At 40.9% G+C, this 21,732-nt stretch overlaps 1 protein-coding gene across 3 annotated transcripts; it reads right to left on the bottom strand.

Annotated features, from left to right (window-relative positions):
• Positions 1-908: 908 nt before the first annotated feature.
• On the bottom strand, positions 909-20,949 carry pudp (pseudouridine 5'-phosphatase). 3 transcript variants are annotated; one of them, XM_064310008.1, is made up of 4 exons: positions 20,819-20,949; positions 19,914-20,132; positions 19,442-19,671; positions 909-2,390 (listed from the first exon to the last, which is right to left on the bottom strand). In XM_064310008.1, exons 1-4 carry the CDS (start codon positions 20,883-20,885, stop codon positions 2,214-2,216), a joined length of 693 nt encoding a protein of 230 aa, XP_064166078.1. In that variant the 5' UTR covers positions 20,886-20,949; the 3' UTR covers positions 909-2,213. The 3 variants fall into 3 exon arrangements, with proteins under 3 accessions (XP_064166078.1, XP_064166080.1, XP_064166081.1); XM_064310010.1 differs by lacking the exon at positions 20,819-20,949 and adding an exon at positions 20,335-20,742; XM_064310011.1 differs by lacking the exon at positions 909-2,390 and adding an exon at positions 9,238-13,358.
• Positions 20,950-21,732: the final 783 nt, after the last annotated feature.

The raw sequence follows: 21,732 nt of genomic DNA, 5'->3' as shown, positions 1-21,732 counted from the left end.
CCACCCACTCTGAGCCTGGGATATGTCAGGGAGGGAGATGAGGGATGAGAGGCCATTACAAGTCATTGCCAGTCCTCTCCCCTTTATCCTATCCTTATTTTGGATTCTTCTTCATTACTTAATGTAATTAACAAAAACTGTCTAATGTTGGTTTTTAGTCCACTGTTTTCTTCATCTGTCCACACGGTACTTCTCCTTGAAACTCTGAGCATTTAGACCTGAATCATTGGAAAATGTGTTATCCAAATGTTGTTCAAAATTTTGTTAAAATTTTGTGTGAAATAACTTCCCTTACAACTTACAAATACGCTCTTCACAAGAAATGGCAATTGCTGAATCAGCCGAACTGTAAGGAAAAAAAAACATTGCACTAATTATTTAAGTAAGATATAAAGTATACATCTAAGTCTCTCCTCTCTTCCACCTGGTCGAACCTGGCTGTAATGGGATTAGCTTCATTGTTCATCACTCTCTGATTGACTATAACACAGTGTCAATCACGTCTATTTATTTTTCCCCCAATCATGTAAATTTTCAAACAGGAACCATTTGTGGACTCAACTATCCACTGCTCTACCACACGTTTATTGCAAACGTGGGGCAGGGATGGGGAGGACGCAGGGAAAACGCTGCCCGGCAATCAGCAATTAGCAGAATTAAATTACAATCCCTATTTCTCAGGATCACACTGGGGTCACCACTTGCCAGCAGCAAGTCAGAAAATGCAGCCCTGGCACTGATGGCCTTCCCTGGCTCTATGGGTCAACCCTTGGAACAATGAAATACTATATACTATAGAGTTCAAAATTCAATTATTATCTGTGAAGTTTCCTGCTTTATGTAGTTTTTTCTTAGTCCCAAAGAAAATTTTTGTGCAAACACAAATTTAATGAAACCACAACGCAGGCTCAAGAAAAATATTTTATTTTTACGTTATCCCATTTGTAGACAACTTTCAATTCTCAACCCCCACCACCCCAACTCTTCCACCAGAAAGAGATCTGCAGTGCAACCTATAAAGCTTCCAGATTTAAAATCACACATAAAAAGCAGTGATGCTGAGACCTGTAATTCAGTATCTTCTCAGCATGTGTTTTTCCCTTAATGTTATACTGTCAATAAATAATCTGTTGATTGTACATAATTATTCTGTCCAGGCCCATTAAATGGCTACCTTGAATGGTATTTAACTACTTTTAACTTGTGTTTATCAAGCTGGGAACACTCACAGTCAAGTGAAACCTGCCAAGCTGAATTTTTAATTTGGACATGCATTAAACTGGATCTCTCGGAGATTGCGTTTGCATGATGCACTTGTATTTATGAGCCAAATCTCTTGGCGGAGGCTGGATTCTGCCAGGACTTGGTGATGGCACAGAGAAGGCCAGAGAGGCTGTGATTGCCGTAATTTCATGATCAAAGAAGGCAGGGGGACTTGCTGTGTGAAATCCTGTTTTAGGGGATGGGTGACAACCATCCCCTTAGAGTGGTGTAGACAGTGTTTGGGAGTGTGTGGGTGTGTGTGTATGCACGCATATGTGTGTATTTCGGTGCGAGCGCATGGACTCGTGCATGTGTGGGTTTGCATGCTTTAGCACCAGTCAGGAGCCGAGCCAATGGGGTGACTCAAGGCCAAAGGCTGCTCGCATTCTCTGCTGGCTCAGAAAGCACACTGCCATAATCTGCTCGCAAATGTGAGAATGCGTTTCTTTAAGCAAAGTCATTAAAAAAAGAACAATCACTGTTCAGGACCATGACTAATTAATACACATAATCATAACAACTTACACAATCTGTTGCCAGGAAAGAAATCTCACCGTACAATTAAATAGGACACAGAAGACCTTAAATCACACTCTGTGAAACATGTCAATGTGTTCAATTCTACCCAGGACACTGGCATAAGGTGGCCTCTCATACTCAGAGTAGAAGCCCAGAGATGTGGATCTTCAGAGGAGTTAGATATGCAACGTCAGGAGCTGCCAGGTGCAGGGTGTGTATCCTGACACCAAATCAATGTTGAAGGCAGGGTACAATGATCTACAACCAACTGCCATTTGCCCTTAAGTAAAAATTAAATCATTATCAGTTTTACAGTACTCCATGTTTGATTTAGTGAACCACCAAAAGAAAATTGGTGCTCTTTCGTGAACCCGTCTGAAGGTTTGGCTGGCGTACCTGCCGACACGCCCCGCGGCACACGGGCGGTGGGCTCAGCTGTAGGCGGGCAGGCCGAAGAGTTCGGGTCTGAAGTCCTCCATCGTCCTCAGCACCAGCAAGGCCTCCCGGGTCAGGCTGCGGTCCAGGTTGTCGTCGGGGATCATGACAACCTGCATCCCCGCGGCGCGGCCCGCCAGCACGCCGTTCGGCGCGTCCTCGAACACCAGGCACTGCGGATTCAGGATAACATGGCGGCCGTCACGGTTAAAAGCCTGGGAACATCTCAACTGCTCGCCAGGTTCTAGCCTACTGTTTTACATGGTGGTAGGGCAGCGGATTGAAAAGTGGGCTTGTAACTAAAGGCTGTGGGTTTGTACCCAGCCGGGAAGCAGCCACATTACTCCTTAACAAGGTACTTACTGAATTACATCAATCAATATCCACATAAAAGCACCTGCTAAATGCCAAAAAATAATGCAAAATATAGATATTAATTCAATTAAGTGTTTTGCACTCACTTGAGAGCTTAGGGTTTCAGTTCCACCAAAACCTTCATTTAATAAAATGTATAGTCATGACCTTACTATACAATGGTAGGGCATTGTCGAAAAGCCAAAAGGAAACCATCCAGACTAACACCACAGTAGAAGCAAAGCAAAGCATTTCTACTTCAGTGAAAAAAAAACTGGACATGAGAAAATACCACACTATTGTTGAGTGGAAAGTATGATTGATCTGAGATGCGGTGCTGGAGGAAAGACCTCTCACTGAGTGACAGGAAGTTCCTGTTCCACGTTCCTAACCACAAAACGCCACATCAAAGCCCTGTCACTCCAGCTCGAGACACAGGTCGGGCGCGGACAAAGACGTGCCCTACCACTAACCCGCCGATGCTTCCTGCATCTTGGAGTCAGTGATTGCGCTGACGGAGCCCACATCCTGTCATGGTGACCGGGCCGTCCGAAAGCCTGGCGCCTTCAGAGGAACCCTGGCTGTCGGGAGCTGTGCGGAAGGATTAGGCTCGGGAGGCCGCTGCTGAGAGCGCGTCTGGCTCCTCCGGCACAAATCCGCAATCTCTGAGAGCCTCCAATGAGATTTCCGATCTGCGGACGAGCGCCTCCGATTCGTTATGCTCCAGGAAACAAAAGGGCCAATCGCAGAGAGCTACAGTGAAATGGGCCTTATCTAGGATTTTAAGGACAGCTTTCTTTATACCCAGGCATTACAAAGGCGTGCACTCGACTCTCCTTCCATGAAAAGGCCTAATTGACTTTTGTGATGTCACTAAGCCTACTGTCTGGCAAAGGACAATGATTGCGGAAAAGTAATGTGCATAATGGAAAGGCTTAACTGTGCCCCTTCAATGCGAGGCAATTAAAACTCTTAATTACTCAAGAAGCCACACTAATGACCCGTAATTATTGCGGTTGTGTTGTAATGGAAAATGAATGCATCGCACACATATTCTCTGCATTACTGACACCCACTGCAGTCTCCCAACATCAACCTCTAGGGAGTAGGGCTGGCTAGGCCATCAAAAATTAGAGAAGCTTCCTAAACAGATTGTGAGAAGGAATGAGAGAGGCTGCATGTAACAGTACGTGTGCATGCATGGTTGTATATACAGGTGACTTTAGATCATGGTGTAGCTTCAGATCATTTCATGGTCAAGTAAAATTAATGATTGGGGCAAAAACATCAGAAAAACAAATATAGTTCCCTCCAAAGGTATAAAATAAAGAATACAGGTTATGCGCTATACTATGTGCCCAAAAAGATGGGAAAATGATATTTCATACTAATGTAGTTGCTCTGAGAGATTCAGAAGTAGTTTTCTAGTTAAGGTCAATGGAATCACAAACTCCAGCAATTACCAAGACAGTCTGTGTCATGTTGCCATGGAGAGAAACTTGTTAATTTCAGTTCTTCCCAGTGCGGCAACAGCAGAACAAGGGATCTGGCACATTTACAGCAAATGCACTACTTTGCGCATTTGCACTCAGAAAACGGCACGGTTTTGCCGCAGCCCCTTTGGAAATCAGAGAGCGTATGCGCAGCCACGCGGCCTCTCGCACACGCGGCCCCCAGCGGCAGGCCAAGGCTGCTCGGGAAACGCGGAGGGAAAAGGCGGGCTATTAATCAGACGTGGCGGAAGAATGAAAATGTAGCGGCTGTCTGCAGTGGAGGCAGGGAGTGTGAAACTCAGCAAAAGAGAAAGCTGGAAATGATGGGCTCCCCAGGAGCGCCGCTGCGTGGGGGGGGGGTCCCTCGTGCGCCCCCACGCGTAACGCACGGCCCACGCTCACAGCCTGCTTTAATCAGAGGACAGGGCTTTGTACTGCTCGTGCTGTGGGGGGGCGGGGGGTGAGCGGTTTTGGGGACGTGTTGGAGGAAGGCTGCCTCACCAACGGGGCTATCTCGGCGGACAAGTACAAAGCGATTCTGGATCATCGCTTGCTGGGCTACTTGCTGCAGACATCGGACAGTAGTGCCTACAGGAACATGTTTTACTCATTTCAGAGGTGCAGGCATTAGGAGAGCGCTCCTCACTTTGGGAATCAGTTTAATGGCTTTGATTTGAAAGCAAAAAAAACCAAAAACCTATATTCCAATTTGTTGTGCAGATTCAGATCTGTATTTAATATTTACATGCATTTAATATTAATCGACTGTGCCTGAAATAGTCTCAGTATGTTTCATTTACACATCTATACAGTGGAATATCATTCACTCAATTTGCTTAACCACTTTGCAGTGTCCCCTTCTTTAACCCAAGCCTGTGACATACCCAAACTTAAATGGTTACTATTTGTGAATCATTTTGACGACAGGCATGATTGCTTTGGAATACAGCTCGTTTAATTTGTGTGAGCCAAGATAGCCAATATCGATTGTCGTAACTTGGCCTAATTCTGATATCAGTACTATTAGCCTAATGGCAGGCCTAGATTTTGGAAGTCTGAATTAATTACGTAGACAGTGACTTGGATGTGTGGGTAACTGTGGGCGTTTTTCTACATTGAAAACTATATGCTAAGGGAAGAAGTGTGCTAGAATCAGCTCCCTTTCCCCCGGGCCAGTGCGACTTAAGGGCCTAACAGATACTTGCATAGCTTATGAATACATAAAATCTTCACTGAATGGGATTTTGTTAAGATGAGGCAGAAGCTTCAACTATACTGCATTCATCTCTAAAATGATATTATACTATATTGTTTACTTTCTATTTATCATAGCATTTATCAATTTACGCAGCTGCGCAACCATACTGAAATATCTCAGGCTTTGCACCTTTCACAAGCATATAACAGCAACAGCCCATCTGGAGTTTAAGCCTGCTCACTGGTACGGCTGAATCTGAAATGTACTGGGGAAGGCGCAAACACAGGCCTCTGGCAAACTTGATGCAAATGTATGTCATAAATCCGTTTATTAATTCCACTTCCAAGAAAAGAAAACACTTCCCATAATGCAATAAAGCTCAATGAGGGACTGTAATACATAGCAGCATGTCCACCAGAGTGGTTCAGAGATCATATAATACTTAATCCTTTAAGAGCCTGCTGAGTTTAAACCGTAGCCACAAGTGTGTAGTAGTGTATCATTAAATAAATTCAAAGCCTGCACAAGATGGAAGGCTGGTGCTTGAACTGAGAAAGATACATATACCTGAAATGTAAACAGTGCATTATGATGTGTCAACATGTTCAAAAATACTTCAATGCCCATGACAAACAGCTGATCAGACGCAAGAGATGCAGAGCAAAAGACCTGGCGTGGGGGACATTCCCTACCCCTCCGGAATGTGACTAATTTCCAATAAACACTTCAAAGGACATAAAAATACCAGGAGTGCGGCAGGAGCGCTACTCCCGTAAATCTCATTAAGTCGTTTCCATCACTGCGGATGGAGAGCCCGCTCCGGAACGCGTCAGGAGGCCGCAGACCAGAGCCACGCCACACTCTGCAAATGAAAGGAGTGAGGCGCTGCCCCAGTGGGAATCAGCGAACCCACATAAAGCAGAGTCTCTCTTTCTGCCATTTCTTTTTTATGGCGTAAAACCTCCAAAGACATACGAATACCAATGTAGCCAAATGAATGATCACCTTCATACCTGATCATCCCAGCACACTGTCAAAAGATGTCGTCGAAAATCAGCAAATTTGCTTTTTTTCATTTTTTAAATGAAACTGGTTCAAACACTGTTTTGCTGTTTAAATCTAATTGTCACTTCAGAACTTGAATCATTCATGACCGCACTGTTTGTTCCAGTTCGCAGAAGATGTATGTGAGCAGGCAGGCTTTATTGAGTGGAGCCGGAGGACACAGAATCCAGCAGGGCGGTACAGCGTTCACTGTGCAGTGTGTTTCTTAGAAACACAGCTCCATTTGGATGCATATGCGGCTCTCTGTTACAGCGGAGAGGCTTCCTGCTCTTTCTCTGCCATTGTCAGCCTCGCTCCGAAGGTGTGGTGTAATAACCGGCTCCCCACAGGATGCCACTGTGCCATCGATTGACAAGTCCTTCCCCGCGCGTCAACGCTCAGTGTGAACTCTCTGCAAGCTGAGATCACTGCCTCTACTCCCAGACACACACGTACAGTATATACACACACACGCACACACAATACATACACTCTCACAGGAGCACATGCACACACAACACATCTTCATGTATACCACGTTCAGAACACGCATTCACCCACATGCACTCTAAACAAAACTCTCTCCATAAAAACAGGCGCGCACGCAAACACACACACACACAAACGCACATGCACACAAACACACACAGCAAAACTTAAATTATAGCCAGTCTCTTTAAAAATATGGGACTACAATAATAAAAATACAAACCACACTTTCCAATAATAGCTTGGTAGCAAAAATACACCTCCCTGGTAACATGGGTGCAGTTTGTCAATGTCCCACTACAGTGCAGTTAACGTGCTGTAGCTATAGCTAGCATGCAGACGTTACCAGCATGGCACCAAAGATAATCTAAACGGTGAAAAAAACTAAACATTCAAATGAGATGCTATATAGTAAGATCTTATTTTAAAAACTACAGTGCACCAGCAGGGAGGCACTTTGAAATAGACCCCAAGCAAGAGTGTGAATGGAAAAGATAGAAAGTTAATAGCTAAATATTTTACAGCCTGAGCAACTAAAACAGACGAGTTTAATGCTGGTTCACCCGTAGGCTAGCAATGCACTTTAATAAATACATTTTCAGATCTTCTAGCCTATTATCATATTGATCATCCAATCTAAAATACGGCCCTGCACGGCTCTGAATATGTATATACTGGCAGTTTCCGTTTCTTAGTTTCAAAAGGTATCAATTTCCCTAGCTTAGTTTCAGAACATGGTGTACCCTACCCTCTAAGTTAGATCCACTAGAGATGCGTAAACTCCAGGCCCCACCCTGTGTGCACAAAGTCCACACACAAGCCCGGAATCACAGCCTAAATAAAGAACAGCGAACTGACCCCAGCAAACAAAGATCAGCAAGTATGCAGAGGATACTCCCATTATTACGGTCCCGGACTGCCCATGAATTACACTAGGCCTCCGACAGACTGTTTACGACACACAAGGATTAAACACACACACACAGCACACCGCAGGCTCGGGCGAGCCGCTCCCGTCAACAGGGTCCCACCAGAGACACATTTCACAGCGAGGATTTACACGTCGAGCGGCACCGCTGACGCCAGGAAAGCGAGAGACGCAGGAGCGCGGCGTGCCGAAAAGGAGGGAGAGAAAGGGAGCGACCGGCGCGGGGATGAGAGGACCTGCGAGGATAAAGCGGGGGACGCGGCGACAGTGACGGATTATGAGCCATATCTTCTAAATGATCAGCCCAGCCTGGGGCGGACTGCGGGGATGGGGGGGGGGGGGGTGCTGGGGGGGGCACGTAACCTTTTATCACTGGACCAGCGCGGAGAAATAAAATCCAACTTCGGAAGTAAAAATGTTCCGGCTATGTGGGAAAAGTGCGGAGAACTTTTGGACTCTGGAGAGAGAACGAACGACTGTGTGGACGCGTGGATGATTCACCTCTGATGCCCTTTGGATAAAGAGTGCTTTGTACACACTGTGCCAGGTGAAAACTTCAGTCGTTGATCCTAGTCATCACATGAACAAACCGGTACTTTCAGTACATATTTTCATCAGACATGGTACAAATTTCCCAACCCAAATGGTGGCTAAATGGTCCTTCCCTCTGTACTTCAGCTGATGAGTACGGATGTAATGGTACACTGAACTAATGGTACAGTTCGCTTAAGGGTATATTTATAACCGTATATTTACATAAACTATTCTGCCCACTAAATTTGTTAGGCAAAAAAGATGTGTCTATCCTTTAGCCAATGTATCAGTCATCAGATTGGACTACTTTTCCTTTCCCATGGTAACGGCTTGGAATGCTGCATCTTTAGAGCGCATTACGTTTCAGAATTAGCATTCTGCACTGATTGACTTACTGTTTAAAAATATTTTGCTATAAAACATGCCAATTGAAAATAACAGCACAGTCGATTTATGTTGTTCCTAATTTTATCATGACTCTTGTAACAGAAGCGAGATGGAATGGTGGGATTAGTGGGATGAAATGAGATACATGGATACAAATTAAGCGCTTTCTCTTTGAATCTTGCAATGCTACCAGCAGCTGTGTTAATATTATTGTCAATAAACAACACAAATATCAGACAAACTGAAGGATGAGTGGCTCCAAAAAACAGGAGTAATTATTCTGTTGTAGTTCAAGTCTGTATCACCCATTGTAATCTTAAAAAGAGCTCAGATAATCTGCTTTTACAGAACCTTTGCACTTTCTCCCCTGCACGTTAGTTCTTTTTTTCTGTGTAAAAAAACACAGAATGCTGCATTATGCAACCACCACTTTCAAGCGGCAGTTAGTCACAGTAAAGCGCTTTCTTAACAAATTGGCAGGGCTGAAACAAAATGATAAATAAAATAAAAAGGCCTCATTGCCATCACTGTACAGGATCAAATTTATACAGTCTACAAATAGTATTTTTTTTTTTCCCTTTTTCAGACCACAACAGTTTTCCGTCCAAATAATTTACAGGGAATCCAAAAATATTTCCATGCTCCAGACAAAATATATTCTGTAGAATAACTGGGTGCCGTAAGACTGTTTTTCTAGGTTGGTGTTGTTTTTTCCCCCACTTTGAGCACCTGTCCTTCTAAAGGTCTCTGCACGGTCCTGATGAACACTTACAGCTATTTCCAATACTGCACAGCAACATATTCACACTGAAACATGCGCACAGAGCCACCAGCCAAGGTTACAATAACCAACTCTCACTTTGGCATCACTTTTCCCAGGAAAAACATCCAGCAGGTACTTTTATTCACCCATTTATTTGGTTTTATTAATGATGAGTATACAAAAACAAATATGAACACTATGTTCCATATGGGCCACGTGAATGCTTTAAAAACTGAACTTTCAAGATAGATTGCGGTTTACTCAGACTCATAAAAATAAGCATAAAGAGGATGAATGCATTTGTAGATTATATACATTTTCTTAATCTTCAAATTCATATCTCATTTTCTCATGCTTGTGCTGCAAATTTATTTTTCAGGCAGAAAGAAATGGACTCCGGCAATCAATATCCTCAACTTATACTTTATAGTTTCTTCAATAACACAAAGCAAACAGACACATCCAATTCATTACTATATGTTGTCTTTTGTTTGTCATGTGATACCCACTATAACCAACAGCTTATAGCCTGGAGTTTTCAATATGTGTGGCTGTTGATAAAGAGCTAAAATTTTAAAAATTCAAAGCTAAGAAAATTGCCTGGTTTGAATATCAGCCGGCACAGAAGCAAAGCTGGCAATCAGTGACAAACAGCACAAACCTCGGGCTGAAGGACATAGTGGATGTAACAGGAACGCTATTTAAATCATCTAGGCTACTTTAACTCCTTCTGAACTACTGAGCTGTGAACTGCCCATGTCTTGGCGCACATTTAACAAATAGGGGGAAAACAGTAGCCCACCGCAAGGACAGAGATACCAAGTGTGGTCAGGGAGAAAGAAGGTCATGTGGGCAGCAGTGTTAAAAGCTGCAGAAAGGTCCAGTAGGATTGAAACAGAAGAGAGTGCATATTATGAATAGAACTCAATGTTGCACAAGCTTAATGGAGAAACAGCCAAAAAATAAAAAAAACTATTAATACTATAGCCTTCCTACATAATACGTTAATCACAGTGCAACTGTAAACCTCATTTTGCAAAATAATTCTAGTAAAATCAATGAGGGGTTGCCAAAAAAACAGTTTCCATTTCTACTTGAGGTAGCACGAAATGGTCAAACACATTTGATTCCCAGAAACTAGATACCACACATTCTTTACACTGATTCTTATAGCAACTCTAATGAGAAAGCCTGGGCAATGAGAACACTGTCGTTAAATGAGCATATCTAAGCTGAACACTTATTTATTCTTTCAAAAAGTATTTAACTAGGAGGTCCCATTAGATTAAATCTCTTTTTCAAGAGCCCAAGCCAGCCCAAGCCCAAGATAGCAGCCATTAAACAGACTACATTGGGAAAAAAAAAAAAAAACATTTAATGACCAAGATGACACACAACAGAGAACACTGATACAAAAACAATTATACAAACAGCAGAACATGGCTTCCTACAAACAGAAACAACTGCGCTCGTCAAGCATAGTACAGTGAACAAGAGTATAAAATTACCTAGTGGCTCCAGTTTCAAATTTTTTGCTATAAGTTACATTACATTACATTACAGGCATTTGTTCTGTGTCCAAGGTGCATAGTAAAAATTTTTTTAAAAGTTTTCCCAAAAACTGTGAATACCTTAGAACAGTAAAAAGTACTCACTTAGAGGAGCATAGCCAGTGACTGCAATTACTGAAAACAAGACTACAATAGAGCTAGCAAAGCAGCTAACCCAGTATTGATTTCAATATGAAACAAATATAATATATATACAAATATAATACTGTTTCCTACACATGATCAATGAGGTCCAGCCTCTCATTTGATAAAGACCATGTTGGTGGGTAAGAAAGTTTGTGCTGATAATAAAATGCAAAGAAGCGTGAAAACTGTGTCAAGACCCCTTAAAACAGAAGAGGCCACGTGCATCTACATGTCACCCTAATCAAAGACAGAGAAGTAGCTCAACATTAAAAAAGAAGACTTAAGTCTTATTACAGTATGTAAAAATCCTGTTTTAATTTAAGCTTCCTCATGACATTATTACATGGATCTTGAAGGACAGCTTGTGTTTTAACTATATGGTTAAGCATTTGGAAGAGGCAACCCTTTCAATTACTGAACACTCTATTTCAGAATTTGGTTCACTGAGCATTTATAACCAACTTTAGCACCAGCAAAGCAGTCTGCAGTAAGGGAAAGGCAACCTGGAGCTCTTTTGACAGCCTGTTCTGGAGCCTGTTCCAGAAACATCATCTCTGAAACAACTCTTCACTGAGTTGACTTCAGACCAGCACTCTAGAGTTTAGAAGTGATATTTCCAGCTTTTTTTTTGTTAATATTTTCTTAAAATGCACATTGACTACCCACATTGATCGTCCCATAAAATAACTGAAACTTATACAGAGACCTGGAAAAGCGGCCACTGTGCACTATTGATTCTGAATTATGGATGATTAGGTTTTCTCCAATGTCATTTTAAGTATTTGGATTTGTGTTCAAGGGCAATGTGGTAGCATATTAATAAATAATAAAAACAGGATTAACAAAATTATTCATCTTTACACCTGTAGGCAAAAATCAATGAGAAGAACACCTCAATAGCAATAAACTACACAGCAGCATTCTTCAACTACTTCTTCCGAGGGCCAGATATATATGGAGCTGATGGGCCAACACATTGTGCATATACTTATAAATCAGTGCAAGAATAAAATGTCTTTATGTTAAAGTAGATGTTAATACATACATGCATAGCATAATTATTATTCTGTCACAGGTGGGCAGTAGGCCTATGTTGTCTGTATAGATCAGGGGTCTCCCAAGCAATCTGGTAACCCAGTCAAATTTTTGATAGTCCAGGTAGGATATACTGGCATCCTGGAATATACACGTGTATAGCTGTATTATCTACTGAGCATTGTGTTGTATTTAAAATAGAGCAGTTTAATAAAAAAAATCATAATTGTGATAACTAAAAAAATGAACTATATGGCTATTCGTGTTCTCAAGAAAACGGTATCACTTGGTATGGTACAACTTACTTTCTGCTTTACAAACATTTTGAGAATATTGTAGTTTAAAAGCTATCTTAATTAACTTGACCTTTTTAGTGCTCTTGCCACTCTACTGATCACAATGCACAACTAGGGCATCTCCCAGAGTAAATATGAAGTCAGTTGGCATTCAAATTGCAAATTGCCATCAACTTAAATTAACATATGGGGCAAGGCAGCCAGCTAAGCTGTTTAATTTTTATTTTTTAATCACTAGAGTAAGTACGCTTTTGTAGGCTAAGCAAAAACATAATCAAGGGAGAACCAACTAAAAGTCACCCAAGAGAAATGACTACTAATCTCACCCAACTATATATATTTTCTTTTTATAAAGAATTTACTGGCAGTCTTATGGCCTTCGGTGCCTCACAGTTTAGTAGGCTGGGACAGAAAAATAGTAATCCTGGGCATCCAGACCATCAAATTGTCCAACCCCGAAAATGCAGACCTGGATACAATATTTCATGGATGTGAAAAAAGTATTTTTTTCCTTCTCAATAATCAACGATCCAAGAGGTGGGCCGCAAGTGGTCCCCAGACCATTCGTTAAATAGCCCTCTTAAATGGGCAGACTGATGTATATGAGGGCAATTAAGACTACTGTACCAGTACAAACAACTTGCGAGAAGCCTGAAAGCGTGTCATTACATTCAGAAATCAAAACCTCACACTATCATGGAACTACTGTTGTCACTTGGAAGAGATGACCTTGATATGGGCTGGGTCTAAAGAGTCTAGGAATTGTGAGACGCAACATCCATGAATTGTGCCACAGTAACTTGAATCATTCATAATGGCTCCAATGTTACTGCCATCTCTGTGATGCAGTTATAGCCAGGAAGCCACCTTCAGATGCCACACAAAGAAAATCCCATCCATTGAAGATGTTCAAAGGAAAACTCCTGTAAAGAGCCAACCAACATCAGATTAGCACAAAATTCATGCCTGTAGATTGAAACAGGTGAGTTTTACCACATTTAAGACAAAAATAACAACAGTCAGGTATGCACTATGTGCCAGATACTGAACACTTTTTTTCCTCTAATCTGAATATTTCAATGATGCATTTTTAACTATACATTTGTGTCATGTATAGTATCTGTTTAAAGGGAATGTATAAGGTTAGTTGAGAATTAGTCTGATGAGAATAAAACTAAATATATATTGGTAATATTAAGATTTAGACTGAGTATGTCGCATTTACCAGTGTTTATTTCCAAGTTTCGTTCAATTTTCTACAGATGCTTGGATGGAGACCCCTGTGACCAGAAACTAAGCCTTTTTTGCTGACTGAAGATTAAAATACTTCAGTATGCAAGAGGCAGCACTGAAACTAAATTAAATTTGAGAAAAGCAAAAAAAAAAAAAAAAATGTTGCAGTGACTTTTCAAAGGAGAAAATAATTGGATAGGAATGCACATAATTCACACTGAAAATGACACAGGGGACAGTTATCGCATTACTACCATTAATGTGAAATGGCTCTGATGTGCTCTTGATACACAGGTATCATACTGCAGGTATATACGGGGGGAAGGCCCTCTCCATCTCCCCCACTGTCCTTGTCCTGATTAATAATGATTGGGCTCGTAGCGGATTCATTATGACAGGCGCCAATTCGGCGGCGCGGCAGTTAGCCGGCGCTCGCTCCCGCTCCGCAGGCCGCCCGGGCGCTCGGGAAGGCGTGTCACGTCGGAGGGCAGGCCGTCGTTTATTATCCTGCTGCGCATATTGTCAAGTCCTTCAGCAGCTGCTTCATACATTATCAAGACAAATGCGCATCCGAACGCGGGGCCCAGAAAACTAAGGACCCATTAGGCCGTGCAGCGCTGCCTCAGGAGTGCTGGCTGTTTTTCAAACGCACGCAAGTCTTTTTGCAAATATTTCTCCAAAGGATCTGACAACATTTCTTTGAAATATTCTGCTTTTGTAGATGTGGTTGTCATGGATCCTGCTGCAGCGCAGAGCTGGGCCCACTGAGGTTTGCTAATAAGTAAGACACCAACCCCCGGTCTGGGATTTGTCGCCACGGTCCTCCAAGGCAGGACTATACTCACTACATCATGTTCTAGTAGTGATGGCAGAGTGAAGTTTCATCAACCCCACAATGGTTGGAGCAACAATAAGTAGATAATTTCTGACTTGTCCGAACCAATGAAGAGGTTCAACATTCCACAGGGAATAAAAAGAAGAAAAAAAATCAAAAGCACTAGGCACAGCAACATATGGCAGCCCTGCTCATTTTGGTTTCATTACGTCTCATTCTCAAATCACTGTAGTCTAACCAAAGAACAGGAGCAGAAAAACAATCCCTTGCAGCTGTGGTTTTTCATACCGCATCTGCGCATAATCTGTGTACTCTACACAGGGAAAAAGAGGACATTATATTAGATTTTCAATATTAATCCATTGTTCTCAGCCCTAATCCTACTATTGAGAACAAGAATTAATGTCTGTTTTGCGTTTGATTTAAATATGAGGGGGGGGAAAAACTGTTTACATTTGAACAATAATCACCAACCACCAAAAACAACCCGCACGTCATTTAAGTCTGAATCCATAATTACTATAAGGTACAGTGCCTAAAATCCAATTTATAAATCAAACCAAGAAACACACGCATGTACGCACACACACAAGGTTAAGTGAACAAACACACGTTTAAATATTTCATTCAACTCTTTTGTAACACTGAAGGACTTTACATGGATCTAAAATCCATAGGGGACCATGGGTCCTGGAGAACTCCTGTGTAAGCTGTCTTTCATTTCAAGCATAAATTGCAAATCTTTAAGTAAAAATAGTTGTTTGTTCTCTTTAATTAGGCACTTGTTAATGTCTTACAATGGATGATTTACTTTCTTATGACAGAAACATACTGTATATTCACACTAAAAATAATTAATGTTCCATATTCCTTTGAGGACTTTTAATTATTCAGATCACTTCTCAGACAACTAATGCTTTAATTTTCTGTAATGTACTGTGACACATGATTCCTTCCAAAATGGGTTGCACTTTGCATTGATTAATTTATGGAACAATAGTTGAAATTGCTATTGTTGGAAAAGGCTGAGTGTGGACACTTTAGTGTAACTGAAACTAAACCGATCCTGTATCTGCCGTGGTGACAGCTGATTGCACATAAACTACATGGGATGTACTGTAAATTACATCAATTGATAGGCTTCACAGTATCAGGAGGACATTTGTCATTAGTCGTCCGCTCTGTATTACCCATCATATGGTGCCTTTCCATGACTTGTGCTCTTATATAGGCTGCAGTATTTGCTTTTGCAGTCCACTCTGTGGCTTCTTTTGGCACTTGTTTTGAAAAGCATGTCTTGGCTATAGTCTTGTTAGTGCACCAGTTTAAACTGAAATGCAGCAAATTTAGGGGGGGGGAAAAACTCTGAAGCTTGTCGTTTAAACGTGTAACCACGTTTTTTTTTTTGTTTTTTTGCACCATGTAGCCTAACCGTTCAACAATTTTCCGAGTTTTGCCCATCCGCAAATATTTTCTTGCAGGAAACCCTGCTTAAGCAAGAGACTGTAGGGATTCTTCAGGGTCAGGGTTAGAGAACCCTTGGTTTAATGTTCCAATGCAGCAGTTTTATTTGACATTTTAAATCATTCCTGAGTATCTATAAAGTAAATGTGTGAAGGTCATTTGAATTAAAAATATGTCTCTACATATTTTAGATAATTTACTTTCCATCCCCTCCCTCATACAGAAAAGGCAGCTTCAGTCACATATATTAATATACATGATGAGATCATTTACCTGATTGGCTGAAAGTAGGCTACTGATGACAGATGAACCATTGCAAGCCCTCACAAAACCATACTGTTGTCTTCCTTACAGCAATGTTGTGTAGTGTAACCTTAACAGGGTATTTCATTAGCTTAATGATAAGAAAAGTCAAAAGACAGGTTTAAGATCATAATGGCTAAATCCTAGCCTTTTTCGATCCATTTTGTCCTTTGATAAGCTACTAGTTATTTGTGTAACAACCAAGCTTGCAAAACAGTCCAAGCAATACAGTACAGAAAAACACCTTGACTGGAGGCATGCAATTCATTAGTCAATTTGATTTGGTAATGAACTACTTGCTGTGTTGACAAACTTTATTCCATATATGTCAGTACTTTCTTTCTATGAGCAGGTTCATACAGTTGAAACATAAAATGCATTGCATTCGCTGTAATGAAGTGAGGATTTTCACAGTTCATTTTGACAACACAGATTGTCTTTTTAAACCTCTTTAATTACTAATAAACTCAACAGCAGAGAGAGAGAGAGTTTGAAAAATTAAGACTCGCGATTCATGCGCTTTTTATTTAAAACGAGCTCTGTCATATCCGCAATTTTACACATGTACCGCGGCAATGTCGATACTGCACGGAGAGTGAAAATATTCTATAGAAAGGCCCAGAAATAACCCAATTCAGGGTTTCCCCCAGGTATTAATAGCGGGGGCACTGCACCTCCACTGAATTCACAACCACCTCTACAAACGTCAGTGAGAAAAAAATAAATAAATCAATAAATCCTCAGACTCAGATCTCCGTGGAACAGGAGAAAGGCACAGCAGTGCTATTAACAAAATTGGCATCATGTAGTCATGTTTTCACCAGGTCGGGTGCAGGCTATACCATGTGAATACCACAGCTTGCCACTTCACACTGCCACCGCTTACCCACTGAGGCACTTCCCCCTCCACTATTATCCTACTATTTATCATAAATCTCAATTACTACCCTTAGAAAATTAATATTATTACTATTATTATTTTGACACCATTGTTACTTTTATATTGCCATTAATACTGTTATTAAAATGTTATTAGTTGTAGCATTTCTGTCTTTGCATGATGAAGACTAATATGAATAAATACATACACATAGACCTACATAAATAATGAGAATTGCTTCATATGAGAATTGCTTCATCTATTTAATTTACTATTTTGAAATGATGCTGTGGTGGTGATTAAGGTGACAAAGATTATAAACATGTCAATTACTTCTTGACTGTAACATTAACTAGCGACTTATGGCAAAGCTATCAGGTAAGCTTGCTAGCAAGACTTAGAATTCCAATACATCAAAAGTTATGGCTACCCAGGTAATTACTGATTATTTTAAAGTTGAGTGCCACCGAATGTTTGTATTGTTTGGCAGAGGCGTCACTAGGGGGGTGCGGACCGCACCAGATGACACCATCAGAGGGGGGTGACACCGAAATGACTGGCAATAAATTTTTTGTGCTGTGTTTTGTGTGGCGACGAGTTGAAACAGCTAATTTCTCTGATGCAGGTTACTGCTGGTTGATTTAATTAGCAGTATTAATGTGATGAGAAGCACTTTGACGTTTGAATGCATAACCCCGGTCGACAACATCCAACTGTCTAGCTAGCTGGCTAGTTGTACCTAGCCAGTTTTGCAGACTGGCTTACCAACTATAATAGTTATTTAGTTAGCTATCTAACCACAACTTATTATGTAATTCAAACTGGACTGCCTCATTTATTGCTTTACCTTGCAGAAATGTTAGAAACCACATTATAAATGCCTTTGTCACAAAAAGTCACTTGTTTTCTTCTATAAAATCCTGTAGCTAACTAGCTAACTGAAGCTCTGGCTCTCAAAGCTCATAGCGCCCTGTGAGCGCAGTGGTTCACGTCACAGCTCTATGTTTACCATGATTCGTCATGTATAGGTATCCAGTGCACGTGCTCTGGTTCCCTGAAGCCCCATCGTCAAACATAGCAGCAACCATGAAGTGACTTCATGCACCATGAGCAGCTCCCATACTGGGCTCTACACTAACATTATTTCCAAGGAGCTATTATTACCACATGCTCCTAAGTTGAAAAAATTCAGAGCAGACCAATGCATCCCAATTAGTATATGCGCTACTAAATATTTTTTTTCCAGTTAGCACACATGAATTTTTGGGAGCAAATACTCCTAAAATGGGAGCACTGAACTGGTAGGCCAAAGCTGTCTCTAGTTCTAATATATCTCAATGTGGGGAACTCATTTCTCATTACTTTGAGATGGACGTAAAACAAAAAATAAATATCATGTAGGAAAGAAAGAAGTATTGTGACGCAGCAGGTCCACTAGAATTAACAAAATGTGTTGTCAAGATAGCAGAAACTAAAGCCATTCTGTGTGACTGTGATATACAGTAAGTTTAGTGCCTCAATATTTCATGCCTTCCTAACAACACAAGTTAAACAAACATAAGTGACAAAATGTAGCCTATTGCATGTAAATGTACAAATAAAATGCATGTTTGGCATGCATAATCCTAGGTTGCAATTCTATGAACTATTGCTGTCATAATACCAGTTTTTTTACTTAAAATATTGCATACCGGTAGTGTAGTATTTCTCCTTGCAAAAACGCTGACAAATGAAACATTTTCTCACTAAAAAGTGACACCTTTGACAGAAGAACAGGCATAAAAAAATTATACCGTTTTTCAAATAAGGGTATCACGATACTATGAGACTAGTACATCATGCAGCACTACTATAGACCAGATTTGGCTCTATCCCCAAGTGAAACATTGACTGTTCGTCCTTTTCAGACTGTATGATAGACAGCCAAGGAGGGTGGCGGGGGTGGGGGTGTTGGATTAAAAGGAAACTTTGTCCTATGAGCATGTGCTTTGAAAAGGCAAAAAAACATGATGAGGTTTTGACAATATCCACATTACCTCTAACATATCAAAATTATTGACTCAAAAAACAAAGTTCTCCTTGAACCAGATAATTCTCAGAAATGTTTTTTTTTCCTGTTGTCACAATTTATACAGCAGATTTGTTTGTCAATAATGTAATGCGACCAGCAAGCCCAAAAGTTTAGAAATATCAACAAAAAAAGAAAAGGCTTGTATTGTAAATAAAGGATGGAAATGAAGGGAGGACTGAACAGGATGCTGTATATGCAAATCGAAAGTGGCCAGTCGTACCTTCTCTGGAGGAGCTGGGGGGTTGAATCTGCTGGCACAGACCAGGAAGGAGTCTGGCTGCGGTTTGCCATTCTTCACCTCCGGGTCGTCTCCAAGCACTATGTGGCTGAAAAGGCTGAAGAAGTCTTTATGCTGGCTGGTCTTCATCTCAAATGTCAGTCCCGCAGAGCTAGTAGCCACCGCCATGGGGATGTTGTGGCTGTGCAGATGAAGGATGAGTTTTTCCACACCTGAACATGCAGGATTAAGATGAGCTCTCACGCCATGACAGACACCCTGTGACCTCAGACATAGAACAGATAGATATCCATTGTCTTTGCCTGCTTTACCAATCCTTAGTACTATCACATTGTATTCGTGGAATACTGATATTTTACTCAATAGTTACAGGCCCTGTACAAGCCCTAAATCTAATCCAGTACGGAGTGACACAGCTTTACAAGTCGAATACGAAGGGATCACCATTCCATACCTGGCATTAGTTTGGCTGATGGAAATATCCTTTCTTGTATTTTTCTACTTTCGGAAAGAAGTTCCTCGGGGGTCATGGGAATTTCGAGTGAATCTCGAATGATACGTGAAGCGTCGAGTGCTTTTTTGCCCATTACAGATGACTTGACATCCCATGTGTATTTCTTTCCAAACCGGTCACATATTTCCTGAAACGAAACTGTGTAGAGCCTCTCCGTATCTTCAAAGATGAATGAGACAGTACCATAGAGTTGTTAGTATATACACGCATGGTAAACAGCAGATTAATTCATTGAATTCAAAAGTTATTTTCACTTTAGGTAACATTGCCATTATGTTAAGTAACATTATAATATTCACGATTCTTCGACCTAGATTCTTCAAGTGTGCCACTGTGGCTACTCGTGGCATCTATAACTTACACATTTAATTTCCATTATTGGACGAAAAGTACGGGAGGGACAACTTGGCTAACAAACTTGAACAGCACCTGCTAGCATGCCTGCTGCGATACATTGTATTCACCAGCAAGTCTGCCAGCGAACGACCATAGTTAACAGCTACTAAAGCCACATTTTAAAAACGAACTGTGTTTTGCAGTTAGCTAACGTTTGCTAGTTGTGTATTCTACGTAACCGGCTGGGGGCTTTTGTCTTGCTACTTCCAGCAAGAGGCATATTGCAGTTTTTGCATCCAGAAGCAAGCTAGAAATGCGTGCTGGCTAAGTTATCTTATAGCTAGCTGGCTACCAGCAACATTGCAAACCAGTGCAGTTATGATAGCTAGCTTCCTGGTTAGTAACACTCAGTATTAAGCGACAGTGTCGCGCTTGATCTCAGCTATGTGAACTAGCTAGCCCCGTAGCTTCTTAAAGTTGCTAGTTTAATTTGCAATGCGTTTACGAACCTAATAATAACCCATCCATGTCGAATATCACATGTGTCACTGACTGAAAGTTCCCTGTAGCTGACATTTTCACCAAACACGCGTTAACGTTAGAACCAGTCTCTGGTTAGAACAGTCTGCAACTGCGTCATTGTTTTGTGTAATACGTCAGCGTCTGTTTACGTATTATAAAAAGGAAGCTCGGCAGCTTTGTACGTTCGCAGCAGAAATATCTAATGACTGGCCTATTATGATACAATATTAAGATGACCAAAATAAATATAATTTATAAAGTATTACTTAAGCAGGCTATGGTCACGTTTTGCTAGGTGCTAAGCATCTTCAATTCTTCAAATTATGCAGATTAATACAGTAAAGGCTTCTCAATTTCAATATAATTGAATCTGCACAGATGCAATGCAGATCCAATCACCCCAAACGTAATCACCACTGAAAAGTATGTGTTTACGTCTACAGTCTGAGCTTGGTGTTAGTGAAATAGGTTGACAAATTAGAGACATTTTACTAATCGACAAACTGCTAGCATGACTGGAATGTCGAAATGTGTAAATAAATCCACGATTACTAGATTATTTCAGTAATCTGATGACATTTTATTATACACGTTTCTTATTAGTGTTGCATTTTTCACTGGTGCATTTTCAAGGCCATGATACATGAATATTGGTTATCAGTTATCATTGAATAGTTATATTAGTTGATAATTGAATATCAGTTTCTGGTTTGAAATTTTCCTAGTAAGAATTATATTGCAGTTATCCAGAATGTTCATTCTGGATATCAAGAATGACGTTGTGGATATCTGAAATTGAAAGCCCAATACACATGAATTGCAAAAATGACGTAATTTGTCCTAGGAAGAATGACGTTGTGGATATCTGAAATGACAAAGGATAGGGAAAATGTCATTGTGG

Source organism: Anguilla rostrata, chromosome 15 (genome assembly GCF_018555375.3).
Source record: "Anguilla rostrata isolate EN2019 chromosome 15, ASM1855537v3, whole genome shotgun sequence".
Classification (NCBI taxonomy): Eukaryota; Metazoa; Chordata; class Actinopteri; order Anguilliformes; family Anguillidae; genus Anguilla; species Anguilla rostrata.
This window is presented reverse-complemented; position numbering and strand designations above follow the sequence as displayed.